This window comes from Aspergillus clavatus, genomic scaffold (genome assembly GCF_000002715.2).
Source record: "Aspergillus clavatus NRRL 1 1099423829802 genomic scaffold, whole genome shotgun sequence".
Lineage (NCBI taxonomy): Eukaryota > Fungi > Ascomycota > Eurotiomycetes > Eurotiales > Aspergillaceae > Aspergillus > Aspergillus clavatus.
In genome coordinates this window covers 2,310,224-2,322,477 of record NW_001517097.1, presented here as the reverse complement: position 1 = coordinate 2,322,477, position 12,254 = coordinate 2,310,224, and the positions used below count along the sequence as shown (strand labels likewise).

General features: G+C 51.5%; 6 protein-coding genes across 6 annotated transcripts, besides 3 other annotated features; 2 read left to right on the top strand and 4 right to left on the bottom strand.

The window, feature by feature from the left end:
- Positions 1 to 238: 238 nt before the first annotated feature.
- nop58 (RNA-processing protein NOP58) lies at positions 239 to 2,208 on the bottom strand (the record flags this gene model as incomplete). The annotated part of the gene is made up of 3 exons (XM_001271319.1): positions 239 to 1,731; positions 1,805 to 1,965; positions 2,084 to 2,208. 3 exons carry the CDS (start codon positions 2,206 to 2,208, stop codon positions 239 to 241), a joined length of 1,779 nt encoding a protein of 592 aa, XP_001271320.1.
- Positions 251 to 279: a microsatellite.
- A 354-nt stretch (positions 2,209 to 2,562) lies between the features above and the next one.
- On the top strand, positions 2,563 to 3,831 carry ACLA_041090 (H(+)-transporting V0 sector ATPase subunit d; the record flags this gene model as incomplete). The annotated part of the gene is made up of 4 exons (XM_001271318.1): positions 2,563 to 2,594; positions 2,655 to 2,743; positions 2,806 to 3,689; positions 3,748 to 3,831. 4 exons carry the CDS (start codon positions 2,563 to 2,565, stop codon positions 3,829 to 3,831), a joined length of 1,089 nt encoding a protein of 362 aa, XP_001271319.1.
- A 1,614-nt stretch (positions 3,832 to 5,445) lies between these two features.
- Positions 5,446 to 6,879, bottom strand: ACLA_041080 (ribose phosphate diphosphokinase subunit PRS5; the record flags this gene model as incomplete). The annotated part of the gene is made up of 3 exons (XM_001271317.1): positions 5,446 to 5,502; positions 5,554 to 5,877; positions 5,932 to 6,879. The coding sequence occupies 3 exons, from the start codon at positions 6,877 to 6,879 to the stop codon at positions 5,446 to 5,448; spliced, it is 1,329 nt and encodes a 442-aa protein (XP_001271318.1).
- Positions 6,880 to 7,955: 1,076 nt separating this feature from the next.
- ACLA_041070 (ubiquitin-like protein HUB1) lies at positions 7,956 to 8,588 on the bottom strand (the record flags this gene model as incomplete). Its single annotated transcript, XM_001271316.1, has 2 exons — positions 7,956 to 8,098; positions 8,168 to 8,588. The coding sequence occupies 2 exons, from the start codon at positions 8,586 to 8,588 to the stop codon at positions 7,956 to 7,958; spliced, it is 564 nt and encodes a 187-aa protein (XP_001271317.1).
- Positions 8,271 to 8,303: a microsatellite.
- Positions 8,271 to 8,332: a microsatellite.
- Positions 8,589 to 8,956: 368 nt separating the features above from the next.
- Positions 8,957 to 9,677, top strand: ACLA_041060 (PIG-H family GPI synthesis protein; the record flags this gene model as incomplete). The annotated part of the gene is made up of 2 exons (XM_001271315.1): positions 8,957 to 9,244; positions 9,291 to 9,677. The coding sequence occupies 2 exons, from the start codon at positions 8,957 to 8,959 to the stop codon at positions 9,675 to 9,677; spliced, it is 675 nt and encodes a 224-aa protein (XP_001271316.1).
- A 117-nt stretch (positions 9,678 to 9,794) lies between these two features.
- ACLA_041050 (pseudouridine synthase DEG1) lies at positions 9,795 to 11,609 on the bottom strand (the record flags this gene model as incomplete). The annotated part of the gene is made up of 1 exon (XM_001271314.1): positions 9,795 to 11,609. The coding sequence occupies one exon, from the start codon at positions 11,607 to 11,609 to the stop codon at positions 9,795 to 9,797; it is 1,815 nt and encodes a 604-aa protein (XP_001271315.1).
- Between the last annotated feature and the right edge of the window lie 645 nt (positions 11,610 to 12,254).

The following is a 12,254-nucleotide window of genomic DNA, read 5'->3' as shown; positions in this document are numbered from 1 at the left end:
GATATGAACATATTATTCCGAACTGTACTGCCTGATACCAACAAGCACCTCTGCGCCATGGATAGACCAGCAAAATTGCATCCTGAAATGCCACCCAAACAAAGAAGTCACACAAAAAGAACAGAATCAAATGACAGGCAGCGAGGAAAAAAAAAGAAAACAGAATGTGTGATATCATACAAAGATTGATGAAGAGATCGATCCACGTAAACTTTTTTTTTTAGATCATTCCAAAGATTTACTCTTCACCCTTCTTCTTCTTCTTCTTCTGTTTCTTCTCTGCGTTGTCGACCTCCTCACCATCGTCTGAGCGCTTACGCTTCTTCTCGTCACCCTTGGATGCCTTCTTGGCCTCCTTCTTGGCCTTCTTCAGGTCCTTCTTGCTGACAGCGGTGGGGTTTCCGTCGGCATCGAAGGTGATCTCGCCACGCTCCAGCTTGCGCTTGTACCGCTTGAGGCTGAGACCGGCCCTCTCGGCCAGCTTCTCAAGCTCGGCGTCCTTGCCCTTCTTGGACTTGTGCTTCTTGCTCTTTTCCTCCTCAGAGTCGTCGGATGAATCGTCATCCTTGGTTCCGTTCGCTGCGGGCTCCTCGTCGGAATCAGCATCGGCCATCTCCTCGTCCGAAACCTCCTCGATGAGCTTCTTGTCCTTCTTAGACTTGGGCTCATCGCTGGAAAGAGCATCAGCGTCAGCATTGTATTTTCTAGCTTCGTTGAGCTCGAACTTCTTGGGCTGCGCCGAGGCACCGTTGGGCGCAATGGCAACACCACGAGGCTTGAGGGGCTTGCCCTCCATGGCAGCCAATTTGCGCTCAAGGTTGTATCTGGCCTCGGTACCCAGAGCAGCCTTGTCCTCCTCGGTGGCATCGTCCTCCCAGTCGGCAAGGGCATCAACACGGATACCCAGAGAGGCCTTGGCAGCCAGAACTCTGGCCATCTTGCCCTTGTTCTTACCGGTAGCCTGACCAATAAGAGAAGCGTGGTAGATCAGACCGTACTTGGGCGTGTCGTGCTTGGTCTTCAGGGCACGGAACAGAGCCTTCTCGGCTCCGAGAATCTGGATGGTACTGGCGGGGCTCTTGGAGAGGTTGGTCAAGCTTCCAGCGTGTGCAATGAGACGAGCGCCAACCAAATCGCCAACCAGGGCGGTCAAGTTGGGCGCAATGGCATTCATACGGGCAGTGAGGTAGCCTGCAAGCTGCTGGCGGTACTCGGCGAAACCAACAACCTGCTCAGCCAGGGCCTGGATGTTCTCCAGATCGTCCTGGCTGATCTCAGTACCCATGGAACGATCAGCAGCGGCCTTGACAGGTCCCTCCAGCTCCTCGGGGAGGATCTCAGCGAGATCTGAGGTCTCCCAGTTGGATCTCATGCCCATCTTCAGCACGAGTCTGGCATAGGCGATGTTGTCGTTCAGGATCTTGGCCAATTCAGGGAAATGCCAGCCGTACCATTCCTTCACACGCATAGCGTAGGTGTTCAGCTCCTTGTCGAGGTCATCCAACAGACCAATGGCTTGGACAATCATGGTGTCGATCTTATCAGGGGAGAACTTGAGCTTGTGTCTGGCAAGAGAGTGGGATAGACCAAGGGACATGGTGGACATGTCCTGGGGGAGAAGGCCAGGAATCAGTGTGGGAAGATGTTCACGGATGGCACGGTAGATGTCGGCGGTGGTCGAGTCCGCGATCAATTGAATGTCGAGACCAGGAAGCTTGCCGATGGCGTTACCTGTTCGAGGATACAAATATTAGAAAATTTGAACAATGCGCCTTGCTTTTTCTGAACGTTCAGTGTCACATACCGAGCTTAGGATCGGCAACGGCCAAAGAAACCTTCTTCTCATCCTTGATTTCGTCCAGCAGACTGGCGAGACGAGGAGTAACCTTTCCTTCAACAAGCGACGCAACTTCCTCCAGAGCGGCGGCAGCACTGTCGAATTTCTGGAAGCTCTTCAACTTCACCCTGCAGCATTGTTAGAAGACTGGCTGAGAGCGGAGAAAAATTTTGCTCGCGAGATTCAAGTCACGAAGAATTGAATTTCGAGGATCCTCCAGCAATAAGACGACAGCAGGTCACTTACAGATTCGAAACACCCTCTGCAGTAGCAGCCTCAGTGGCCAGATCATCTCTCTTCAGGAGCTTCTTGTCTTTCGCCTTGAGCAGGGCATAGCCCGCGCTGGTTTCGGTAAGGATAAAGAGCGTCATGGTGCACGACCTTGACTCTTCAGCTGTTCAGGGACGATAAGAATAAGTCCAGCAAAAGAAACTGAAAAGGAAACTAAGAAACGGCCGGGGAATTATGTCTGCGACCGCGGGCGAAACCACCGTGGACTTGCTGGAGGTTAGTAATTTTTTTGGCTGTTGGCGGGAATTTTTGCATCGAAAAGTCAAAAGTTGAAAAAAGCGAGCAAAGCCACCCGGCCATGTGGCTAGTGCCTGTGGGTGTGGCCGTGTAGTCTTACGTAACCAGGGCGGCGGGCTGTGGTTGAGCAACAGCTCCCAGGTGTTGGTTGCGGAGTGAGGCCTTGAGAATCTCCAGCTAGCTATCAGCGTCTCATCATGGAGGGTCTATTTTTCAACGTGAACAACGGGTAAGCTTATATGGAACAGCTCTCTCACATCTTCGATGTTGCTTGCTGACCTCCCAACAGCTATATCGAGGGCATTGCTCGAGGATATCGGAACAGCCTGCTCACCAGCCAGAACTACTCCAACTTGACCCAATGCGAAAACATCGATGGTCCGTGGGCTCGAATTCTGTCCTATCATCTTCATTCAGATCTAATCATTTTGTGAGCGCAGATGTCAAGTTACAATTGGCACCCGCCTATGGCGACTTCCTCGCCGCACTCCCTCCCAACCCCTCCACATCTGCCCTCGCAGGCAAGATGACCGACAAGCTCGTAGCGGAGTTCCGCTACCTTCTCGCCCAGGCCACGGGATCTACGGCCAAGTTCTTGCGGTATCTGACCTACGGCTATATGATCGATAACATCGCCCTTCTCATCACCGGCACTCTTCACGAACGGGATACACGTGAGCTCCTGGAACGTTGCCATCCCCTGGGATGGTTCGAGACATTGCCTGTGCTCTGTGTCGCAACAAACATCGAAGAACTCTACAACTCCGTGCTCATTGAGACGCCGTTGGCGCCCTATTTCAAGGGCAGCCTTAGTCACCAGGACCTGGACGAGCTGAATATCGAAATCGTGCGCAACACCCTCTATAAGAATTATCTTGAAGACTTTTACAACTTTGTCAACACGCATCCGGACTTCAAAGGCACGCCCACGCAAGAGATTATGTCTGAGCTCCTGCAATTTGAGGCCGATCGTCGTGCAATCAATATCACCCTGAACTCATTCGGCACCGAGCTTTCGAAGCAGGAGCGGAGGAAGCTCTACCCCGAGTTCGGGAAGCTTTACCCTGAAGGATCTCTGATGCTGTCGCGCGCTGACGATCTGGAAGGCGTATCATTGGCTGTCAGTGTGGTGGCAGACTACAAAGCCTTCTTCGACGCGGTGGGCCTCACCCAGGGCGGTGGAGGTTTCGGTATGGGCGGTGGCTCAGACGGGAAGAGTCTGGAGGATCTGTTCTATCAGAAGGAAATGGAGATGTCAAAGGTCGTCTTCACGCGCCAGTTTACCCCGGCAGTGGTATTCGCGTGGATGCGCCTCAAGGAACAGGTACGGCATTCGCACAAACCCCATAGCCTAACCCAGTGTAGCTAATCGTGTCATTTAGGAAATCCGGAACGTAACCTGGATTGCAGAGTGTATTGCACAAAACCAGAAGGAGAGGATCGGGGACTTCATCTCTGTGTTCTAGCCATGTTCTCTTCCCTCCCCCCCTCTCTCTCTATACCATGTCTTCGATAAATCCGTGCTTGCAATCTCGCATTTCTAATCATATTCCCCACACCATTGTATCTAGCTCGCAATGACCCTTGTTACTTGGATGCTGTGTCTTTACGCTGAGCGTATCAACGTTCGCTCGGCATTCCCACGCCAGTTATTTCGTCTCGATCTTATTTGCTTCTCCAGGCGTTTCGGGGATCCTATTTCTTGTCATATAGTATAGATGAGCGAATTTGACTCTGTGCAGTCCAAAATCCACGTCTTCTCTTACATACTGTGAGGTGCAGAGTACAGGTTGGTTCTCAGAGACATGTCGTCTAAGATGTAGGTCAAAAGCCGAGTTCTGGCACATGGCCATCCTGGCTTGATTCCCGAAGCACGAAGAATAGCCACTTCTACCGATTTCGAGAAACCCATGAAAAGGGATCTAGACGCTACTTAAGAGGCAGTATGGGCAGGGTAAATATCCAACTACAAAATAGATATAGCAAAGTAGGTATAGAGTCGACAATGTATTAGACTGCAGAACAGATTGGAGTCTTATACCAAGACTACGATTAGTTGATTGAGTGGGTGTAATCGGGAAAACTCGGTGGAAGGATGCCTATAGCATTATAATGACTCGCTCTTCAGGAGCACAGGACATGCGGATGTGTTGATTAGATACTAGGCATCGTTGATATGGCGAGTAGATATGCTGATTAGATATACCTCCAGAGTGATACCGATCGATAGGCATTCGGCTTGGTGTTGATTCGATATGCCGATTAGATACTAGTAATGCCTCACGAATTCAATATTGTTTCGATACACAGATCAGATCAGATAGGATATGAGCCCTGACTCAATACGCTATTTCAATTTGCATCAATATGGTATGCCTCCATTATCATTATTTCAGCTGAGGATCTTTGTACTTTGTATGCCGATCACAGTTCAAATTGGCCGAAGCCAAATTTTACTAGCGGGCGAAGGAAGCGTGGTCAATTCGCCATACTGTCAGGTAGATAGGCGACAGGTCCATTCTAAACAATCAGTTGAAGATGCGAGTAAGAGCCTTGGAGAGAAAGGCACGCAAGAACCGGGTGTGGCTAGAGTGCTCGAAGGATCCCGAAGCTGCGACGAGGACTAACTTGAGAAAAAATTGTTCCTAAATCTCGAGGGGAAAACTCTCCAACCGAAAGCAGAAGTATTATTTTAGATCTGCAACACAAAACTGCAGTCATATAGCAAAGCCGGGAAAAAAAAGGTAAACAAAATAATAACTCCATTTTCTGATCCAATATATGGGCTTGGTCTCAAAACTCATGCATCTGCCCCGCGAAGATCTTCTCATATATTCAACGTAGACTCGGTATGTGATGGAGGAATGGAAGCATCTCCATGGAACTCGATAGAAGGTGGTGGTAATGACAGCGTGTGCCGTCTTGACTTGGGCGACATCTATGTCAAAGGAAAAAGGAGAATGGAAGTGAAAAGCAAATAGACGGCCAAGATGTGGCTTCGCTTCATCAGTCAAATTTCATGCAACATCTTTCATATGCGAAACGTGATTGCCGGTTAGATTTGAGATGGACGGCTCCATCTAGTCGTACTGGAAGAGGACGCTGATACTCTCACCGTGATGGACACGGCGAATAGCCTGCACACCGTTAGAAACCAATCGATGGTAAAATTGATAGAATGCTCTTACCTCGGCAAAGACATGGCCAACCTCCAAAACTTCCAGCTTGGGACACCGGCGCAGGTGATCTGCCTGATCGACGCTGTTGGTGACGACCACCTTGTCGAGAGCACTGGCATTGATGCGATCGATAGCATCGCCGCTCAGGATTCCGTGTGTGACCAGGGCATAGACCTTGGACGCGCCCTCCTTCTTGAGCAGCTTGGCCGCTCTGGTGATAGTATTGGATGTATCCGCAAGATCGTCGATCAGGATTGCCGTTCGATCCTTGACATCACCAACCAACATCATGGTAGCATTTTGTCGGTCTGTGATCTTTGTTGGGCGGCGTTCCTATGTCACGACGATTAGCGGGAGAATCTCATGATGAAGATGAAATGAACGCACCTTGTGGATCAGGGCAAATTCCATCCCCATGGAATCCGCAATCGCCGTTGCGCGCTTGGCACCTCCAGCATCGGGACTGACAACAACTGCCTGCCTGTAGTAGGGGATATTTTGCTGAATATAGCTCTTGAGGAGCGGTCTTCCGTACAAGTTGTCAACAGGAATATCGAAGAATCCTTGGTATTGGGGGTCGTGCAGATCCATTGTGATAATATGATCCGCACCAGCGCAGGTAAGAAGGTCTGCCACCAAGGTACCGGCCTGAGCTACCCATTGCTTGTAACCAGGGCGAGGCTGGAAGCTGCTGATTTTGGACGGAGCTGAGCCGACGCTTGCATTGTCGTCGTTCGTCTGCCCGTTCGTGACGGTCGACCGGCTGGCCTCGGATTTCAATGAGTCAGCCGTGTCAGGGCGCGGGAGCCCGTTGGGCACACGTTTCTTGACCGGACTACCATTGGAGACGTCATCAAGCTGGGCCTTCGCCAGCCCCTTCTGCAGGCTCTCGACGTGGTTGAGAAGATTCCCATTGTCCACCTTTCCGGGATGCGGGGTTGGCGGGGTACTTTCGAAAGTGTAGCCGTTGGAAGACCCTGGCTTCACATCGGCGGACGACTTGACAAGGGGCGCACCGATTTTGTTGTAAGGGATATCACTCTGGCGCGAGTAGGGGAAGAGGGGAAGAACAGCGGTGACTCTCTTGGCGGAGGCGGTTTTGCAGGCAGACACGGTAATGAGCAGCTCCATGAGGGAATCGTTCACCTTTAAGCCACCGGACTGAATGATATAGACATCCTTCTCACGGACAGACTCTTTGATTTCCACACGAGTCTCACCCACAGCGAACTTGGAAAGTAATACCTCTGCGGGGGGGATACCCAGCACACTGCAGATCGTCTGAGTCAACTGAGGGTGGGAGTTACCCCCGATGACGATAATATTTCGGACCATGGCGATCGACTTGGGGTTCTGAGGAGATCTGGGAAAACCGGAGGGATAGAGAAGCAGGGGGGATATAGTCGGTTGGTCCGAGAGCGGAGAGAAAGCTGGAGGTTCCGAAGAAGCGGGAAATCTGGGAGGTCAAGAGAACGACCGGTGAGAACTGGAAGGATAGAGAGCAGCTGAAAAGGACGGGTTGTGTAAATTTGGAAGACGAGGGTAGACAAGCACTACCTCATGGCGGAGAATCAAGAGCGTAGACGAGGCCCGACGAATTGGACGAAGAAGACATTGGGGTAAGTAGAAGGAAGAATCGAAACCAGAGGTCGTGTGAGTCCGCGATAGAAAAAAAAAAATACCTTTTCCGCCAGTGGAACCGACTTTTTTGCTGCGGCCTCGGGTTTCTGCCGTGTTTGCCTCAGGCCCTCAGGCGGCCAATTGCCGCAAGTGGTTAAAAACACTGGGAAATATGCAGGAGGCGAAGTGGAAATGCCCCGCATGAAGGGAAAGCAGGGCTGATAAAAGGAAAAGATAGAGGTCAATCAGATAGATAGATAGTAGATAGTGTTCCTTCAGCAATCCCTGTAGGAAAAGGCGAAAAAAAGGATGGGGGGAAAAAAACAGAGATAAAACAAAAAAAAAAAAAGAGACGAACATATCCAAGAGAAATGAGAAAAAAAAAAGAAAAAAGAAAACAAGAAAAAACAGCACCCAGCTCTCCCTGTTACGAAGCGCTTGCACTACAAATAGAGTGTGGTCCCCATTTGCCGGTAGATACATGGAAACTTGAAGAGAGATCAATGTAAGAAAAAGAGAGTAAAAATGCCAGTAGTCTTTTATCAAAAAATCCCTAATGCTCCCGAGTCCCGGTTGTTGCTCCTTGATAAAACGAAGAAGAAAAAGCAAAGTTAAAACACATCAAGAAAGAAAGGTAGAATGGACGTATCCCAGACCTTCTGGCTGGAAAACCATGCTATCATTATTCGCCTGTTCCGACCTCCCTGTAGTTTCAAAGTCAGTGCCAGCCTTCTTCGGACAATACCTATCCCCATGATGTAGAAAGAAACAAGGGAAAGCGAGGGGGTTGCTCACAGATCAAGCTGAACTCCGTTGCTGACTCCATAGTCCTCCAGTGTAAGCTGATCCTTGAACGGACGTTCGCCTTGACGTTTGAGTAGGATCTCGTGAGGTTCACGTCCAATCCGTGCGGCTACCTGCGCCTTGAAGAGTTCTATCATTCGATCTAGTTAGTCGAGAAGGGCTCCCACCTGAGGGAACGAAAAGGAAAAGGGCAACGAACTGATAGGGTCAGATGCGAGACACGGGATCGCGGCTCGAGTTCCCAGACGATCGTTGACATGCACAACAATCATGGGCTCTGAGGATTGCGGTGTAACGACAGCCTTCTTCTCCTTCTTCTCCTTCGTCTCCTTCTTTTCTCGTCGATCCTCTTTCTCATTATCCTCAGGTCGTTTTCGCTCGCGATCGCCATCTCTGTATCGGTCTCTGTAACGATCGGAATCTCTTTCCCTCCGGGGTGACCGTGCCCGCTCTCCTCTATCTCGATAACCCCGGTTCAGCCTGCTATCCTCTGCATCGGGTCTATCATCGTCGCGTCGTTTGTCTTTCCACCGAAATCCACCGCCTCCGGTCTTGCGAGGCCGGTCTCGATCACTGTCAAATCTCCGTCTCGGCGATCTGCTTCTCGAACGATCTCCCATTGTGAAGAAGTAGGATTCGAAAGGGTTGGGGGGGCAAGAGTGGGACAGCCCGTTCTAAACACTCTTGCTGCTGCGAACAACACGTGATGATGTATGGCGGCCTTGCGACTTGCGGGCAACCAAGCTGTATGTAGACTAGACCTAAAGAGGCTTAGGCTGCTGGGGTTCCATCACTCAAGCAATTAACCTTAGCATGGGTCAGTGTTGACTGCAGAGTACTAGACTTGACTATTGGGATTTGGACCTGTCGAGGGTTCCAAGATCGTGTCAGTTGCTGGCACCACATATATTCGATCGATTAACCGACCTCATGTACTCAATGCTACTACTGTCTAGCCCTGCGTGAGGACTCCCAGCCATCAGCACCGATGCCTGTCCGCTTGATCCTTCGGCGTCCATCTCCGACGACCGTGTCATTTACCGTCTCCAACGCATCCAAGCACCCAAGCACGCCTGCAAAACTTCTTTTCTATCTCCAGATCCTGCTCCGTGCTCTGGTCTTTTTCTGCGTCGTTCTCTGCGACATTGCGAAAGCGCGCCATACATTCTTCGACAAAGATGGCTCCGTCGTGCGCTGGACAGCCGTTTGGTCGAGCCCAGTTGGTCAATTTCTTGGTCGCAATGTGGATGCCTACAACTCCGTCGCCGTCGCGCTCGTAAGCGCTTTGCTCTACTTTTGTGTGTTTCGGAAGGGATATACAGGTATCTTCCAGCCCTCTATGGCCATTCCATGACGGACCGAGGCTCATGCCCCTTAACCGTGGTGCAGAGGAATCCCTTTTAGTCATTCGCGGTCTAGGCATTCAAACTTCCACTTCTTCAGCGACGTATCTCTCGAAAGCAGTGACGCGATTCATTCCCACTGCACAAATCCAGGACATCGTGATTCATGAAGCGTTCAAGGGCTTCGAAGTGCGCTTCTATCTGGCGGTGATTGTGGAGGGCGAGCCGGATGTTGTCGTGGTCTTCCCCGTAAGGTTCCTGGTCTCAGGAGAATTGGTCCAAGCTGACGAATGGCGGCCAGAAACTTTTACCGAAGCGCGCGATCTTGGAGGAGGTTTGGAGAGGCTCTCGACGCTGTTTGTATGACGCCAAGTCATGATGCGGACCGGGCTGCCATGGTGGGACGTTACAAATCATAGTTTACGAGTGTGATGGACCCAATATTTTTGTGCGGTTTATGAAGGTATATACACTTCTTCTCCTCTAGTCGTCCCCATGTGTGGGCTCGGGGGCCCTCTCTATTTTGCGCTGCTTGGACGCCAACCACCTGGCGTTTTGGACCTCGACGGGGTCTGTTTTCCTCTTCTGCATGACAGGAACATATTTTCCACCCATCCTCGGCTCGTTGGCGCCGTAGAAGACCTTCTGTCCCCTACCTTGTTTCTCCGATACGGGGTTTGAGGAGCCATCTCCCTTGACAATGCTTTGGTCGCCCTGGCTAACAGCTAGGTCGAGTAGTGCGCCTGCCAGAACCTCATCCATTTTGCGTTGTCTCCAGACGGACCAAAGCGCATCCACAACGCCTCCCACTCCGAACTTGCCGCTGCCTTTACCAAGCTGGGATTTGCTCTGCCGGGGATCTCCAGCATAAACCCAGTCCAGAGCATCCTTACGGCTGTCATTGGATTCATCGGGGAATATGCAATTCCAGAGAACAAGCGGGGCATCAGATGCCATCTCATACGTTGGCTTGCGGGGATTTTTCGACACATCCAGCAATTCGGCCACGATGGAAGGCGATTCGAGGCCCTGGCCGACCAGGAAAAGGATGCTCACCATGTGGCGCACTTGGTGCCATAAGAAGGCGGAGCCATGCAGATTGAATACATACACTTGAGCGGCAGTCGCTTGCGCTACGGTGTCTGCGCCCACGACGGAGTTCTCCGAGGCTTGGAACCCTGGCTGGTTCACGTATCCCAGCGGATGGTGCTTTGGGTCAACCAGTTCAATGTCTGCATGGTAGATGATCCGTTCAAAGTTCTCAATCTGTTTGCTGGTGTCGAGCTTGCAGAAGTTCCGAAAGTCGTGCACGCCTTCGAAATGCTTTGCGGCTTCCCGCATGGCATCAATGTCCAACCAGCCTTCGCGGTACTTGGCCGGAATCTTGTTTGCGCTATCAACCGCCTGCAAGGCAAGGCCCAGAGGGCCGGGGGTGGGGGAAAAAGCTGGCTGAGTGAAGAAGTATTTGTATTGACGTTCCCGACATGAAAAGCGGGCATCGAAACCAGGGGGCGGTTGAGGGCACCATGCCAATATCCGAATATCTTCGGGAAGCACTCTGTTCAGCATGCTTATATAGGGTATCTCATCCGCAATATCATCCCAGGTGTCTTCAGCAGGCGCATCAAGCCCAGTCATATCAACGTCCGATGTAACCTCCGTGGCGGGGCGTTTCGGCCTCGCACTTCGTACCCGGATGCCAATGACCTGCCCAAAGGCACTGACGCCACGATCAGTCCGTCCCGCCTTGGAATAATCACACCCCTCCCAGCTGAGAGAGTAAGGTTTCAGCGCCCTCGGCCCGCGCGAATCGTCAAAAGGCTCCGCATCCGTAGGAAAGATCAGCCGCGTCCTCCGCATCGCCTTCCAGATCTCCTCCTCGATCGTAGGCAGCGGCGTGACATTCCCGTTCGCATGCTCCAGCCCATTGTAGCGCTGGCCCAGGTAGGCGAACTTCAGCGCGATGAACCGGGTATTGTACTTCGACGGATCGATCTCGCGAGGCTGCTTAGGGGGGCGGGTCGGGGAACGGGTATGCGTGATATCATCCCCGGGCGACAACGGTCTCTTTTGCTTTGTTTTCGCGGGGATTTTGTTCGTCACAGCATCGGAAGGCGGGGGGTTGGCGCTCGTTGCGCGGGGGTCCGTCACGCCCTTGGAGGAGGGAGGGGTTGTGTACTCCGTCGTTCGGGAATGGAGTTGCCGCTCCAGATCTGTTATCCGTGCGATCAAGCTGGACGTTGTCCAGGTTGAGTAATCGGGTTGGCTGCCATGAGGCGCTTCCGCGGTGTCAGGCATCGCTGTGAGTTTGGGCGAACGGGTCGCGGGCGGGTTATAGTAGAAGCTGTAGTGTCTTTTCGCTAGAATGCAGTCTGTGATGCGATTCAGGTGTGAAATAAGTCTCTCTCGGGGCCTCCACATTCCCCAGGCGATGGTGGATGAGGTTCTTGAAATCCGTTGGATCTCGGGGGGGGAAATTTAGTTTAGTTGTATGCACCAGAAATTTGGGGTTGGCGAGTTTACTCGGCGTGTATTTTGTTGGTATTGTAATTACGAAGTGTAGTGAGTCCAACAGTGGCTAGGTCTACTACTACCTGGTCACCCAAGGTAATACTCCGTAACAACTTTTCCCTTTACTTCCCTCAATTTACTTTACCCTCACGGTTCTAACAAGCTGAGACCAACCATGTAATGATATGTCCATACTCTATCCTTTCGAAATAGCGCTCTTACTTCGTCAATTGACTTTCCACAGCTTACCGCTGGCGGCGTAGTCTTGCCCAAGGATCAAAAAGTTCTTCATTGTCGCGAGGCGCTGAGCACTCCTGAAGCTCATACCGACCCTGCCAAAGTGCCTCTCGAATCCCACGTTGATGATCTCTAAAGATAAACGTCGGCGCCATGCCCGCAATTGAATCATAGTGAAACTGGCGATGTTCATAC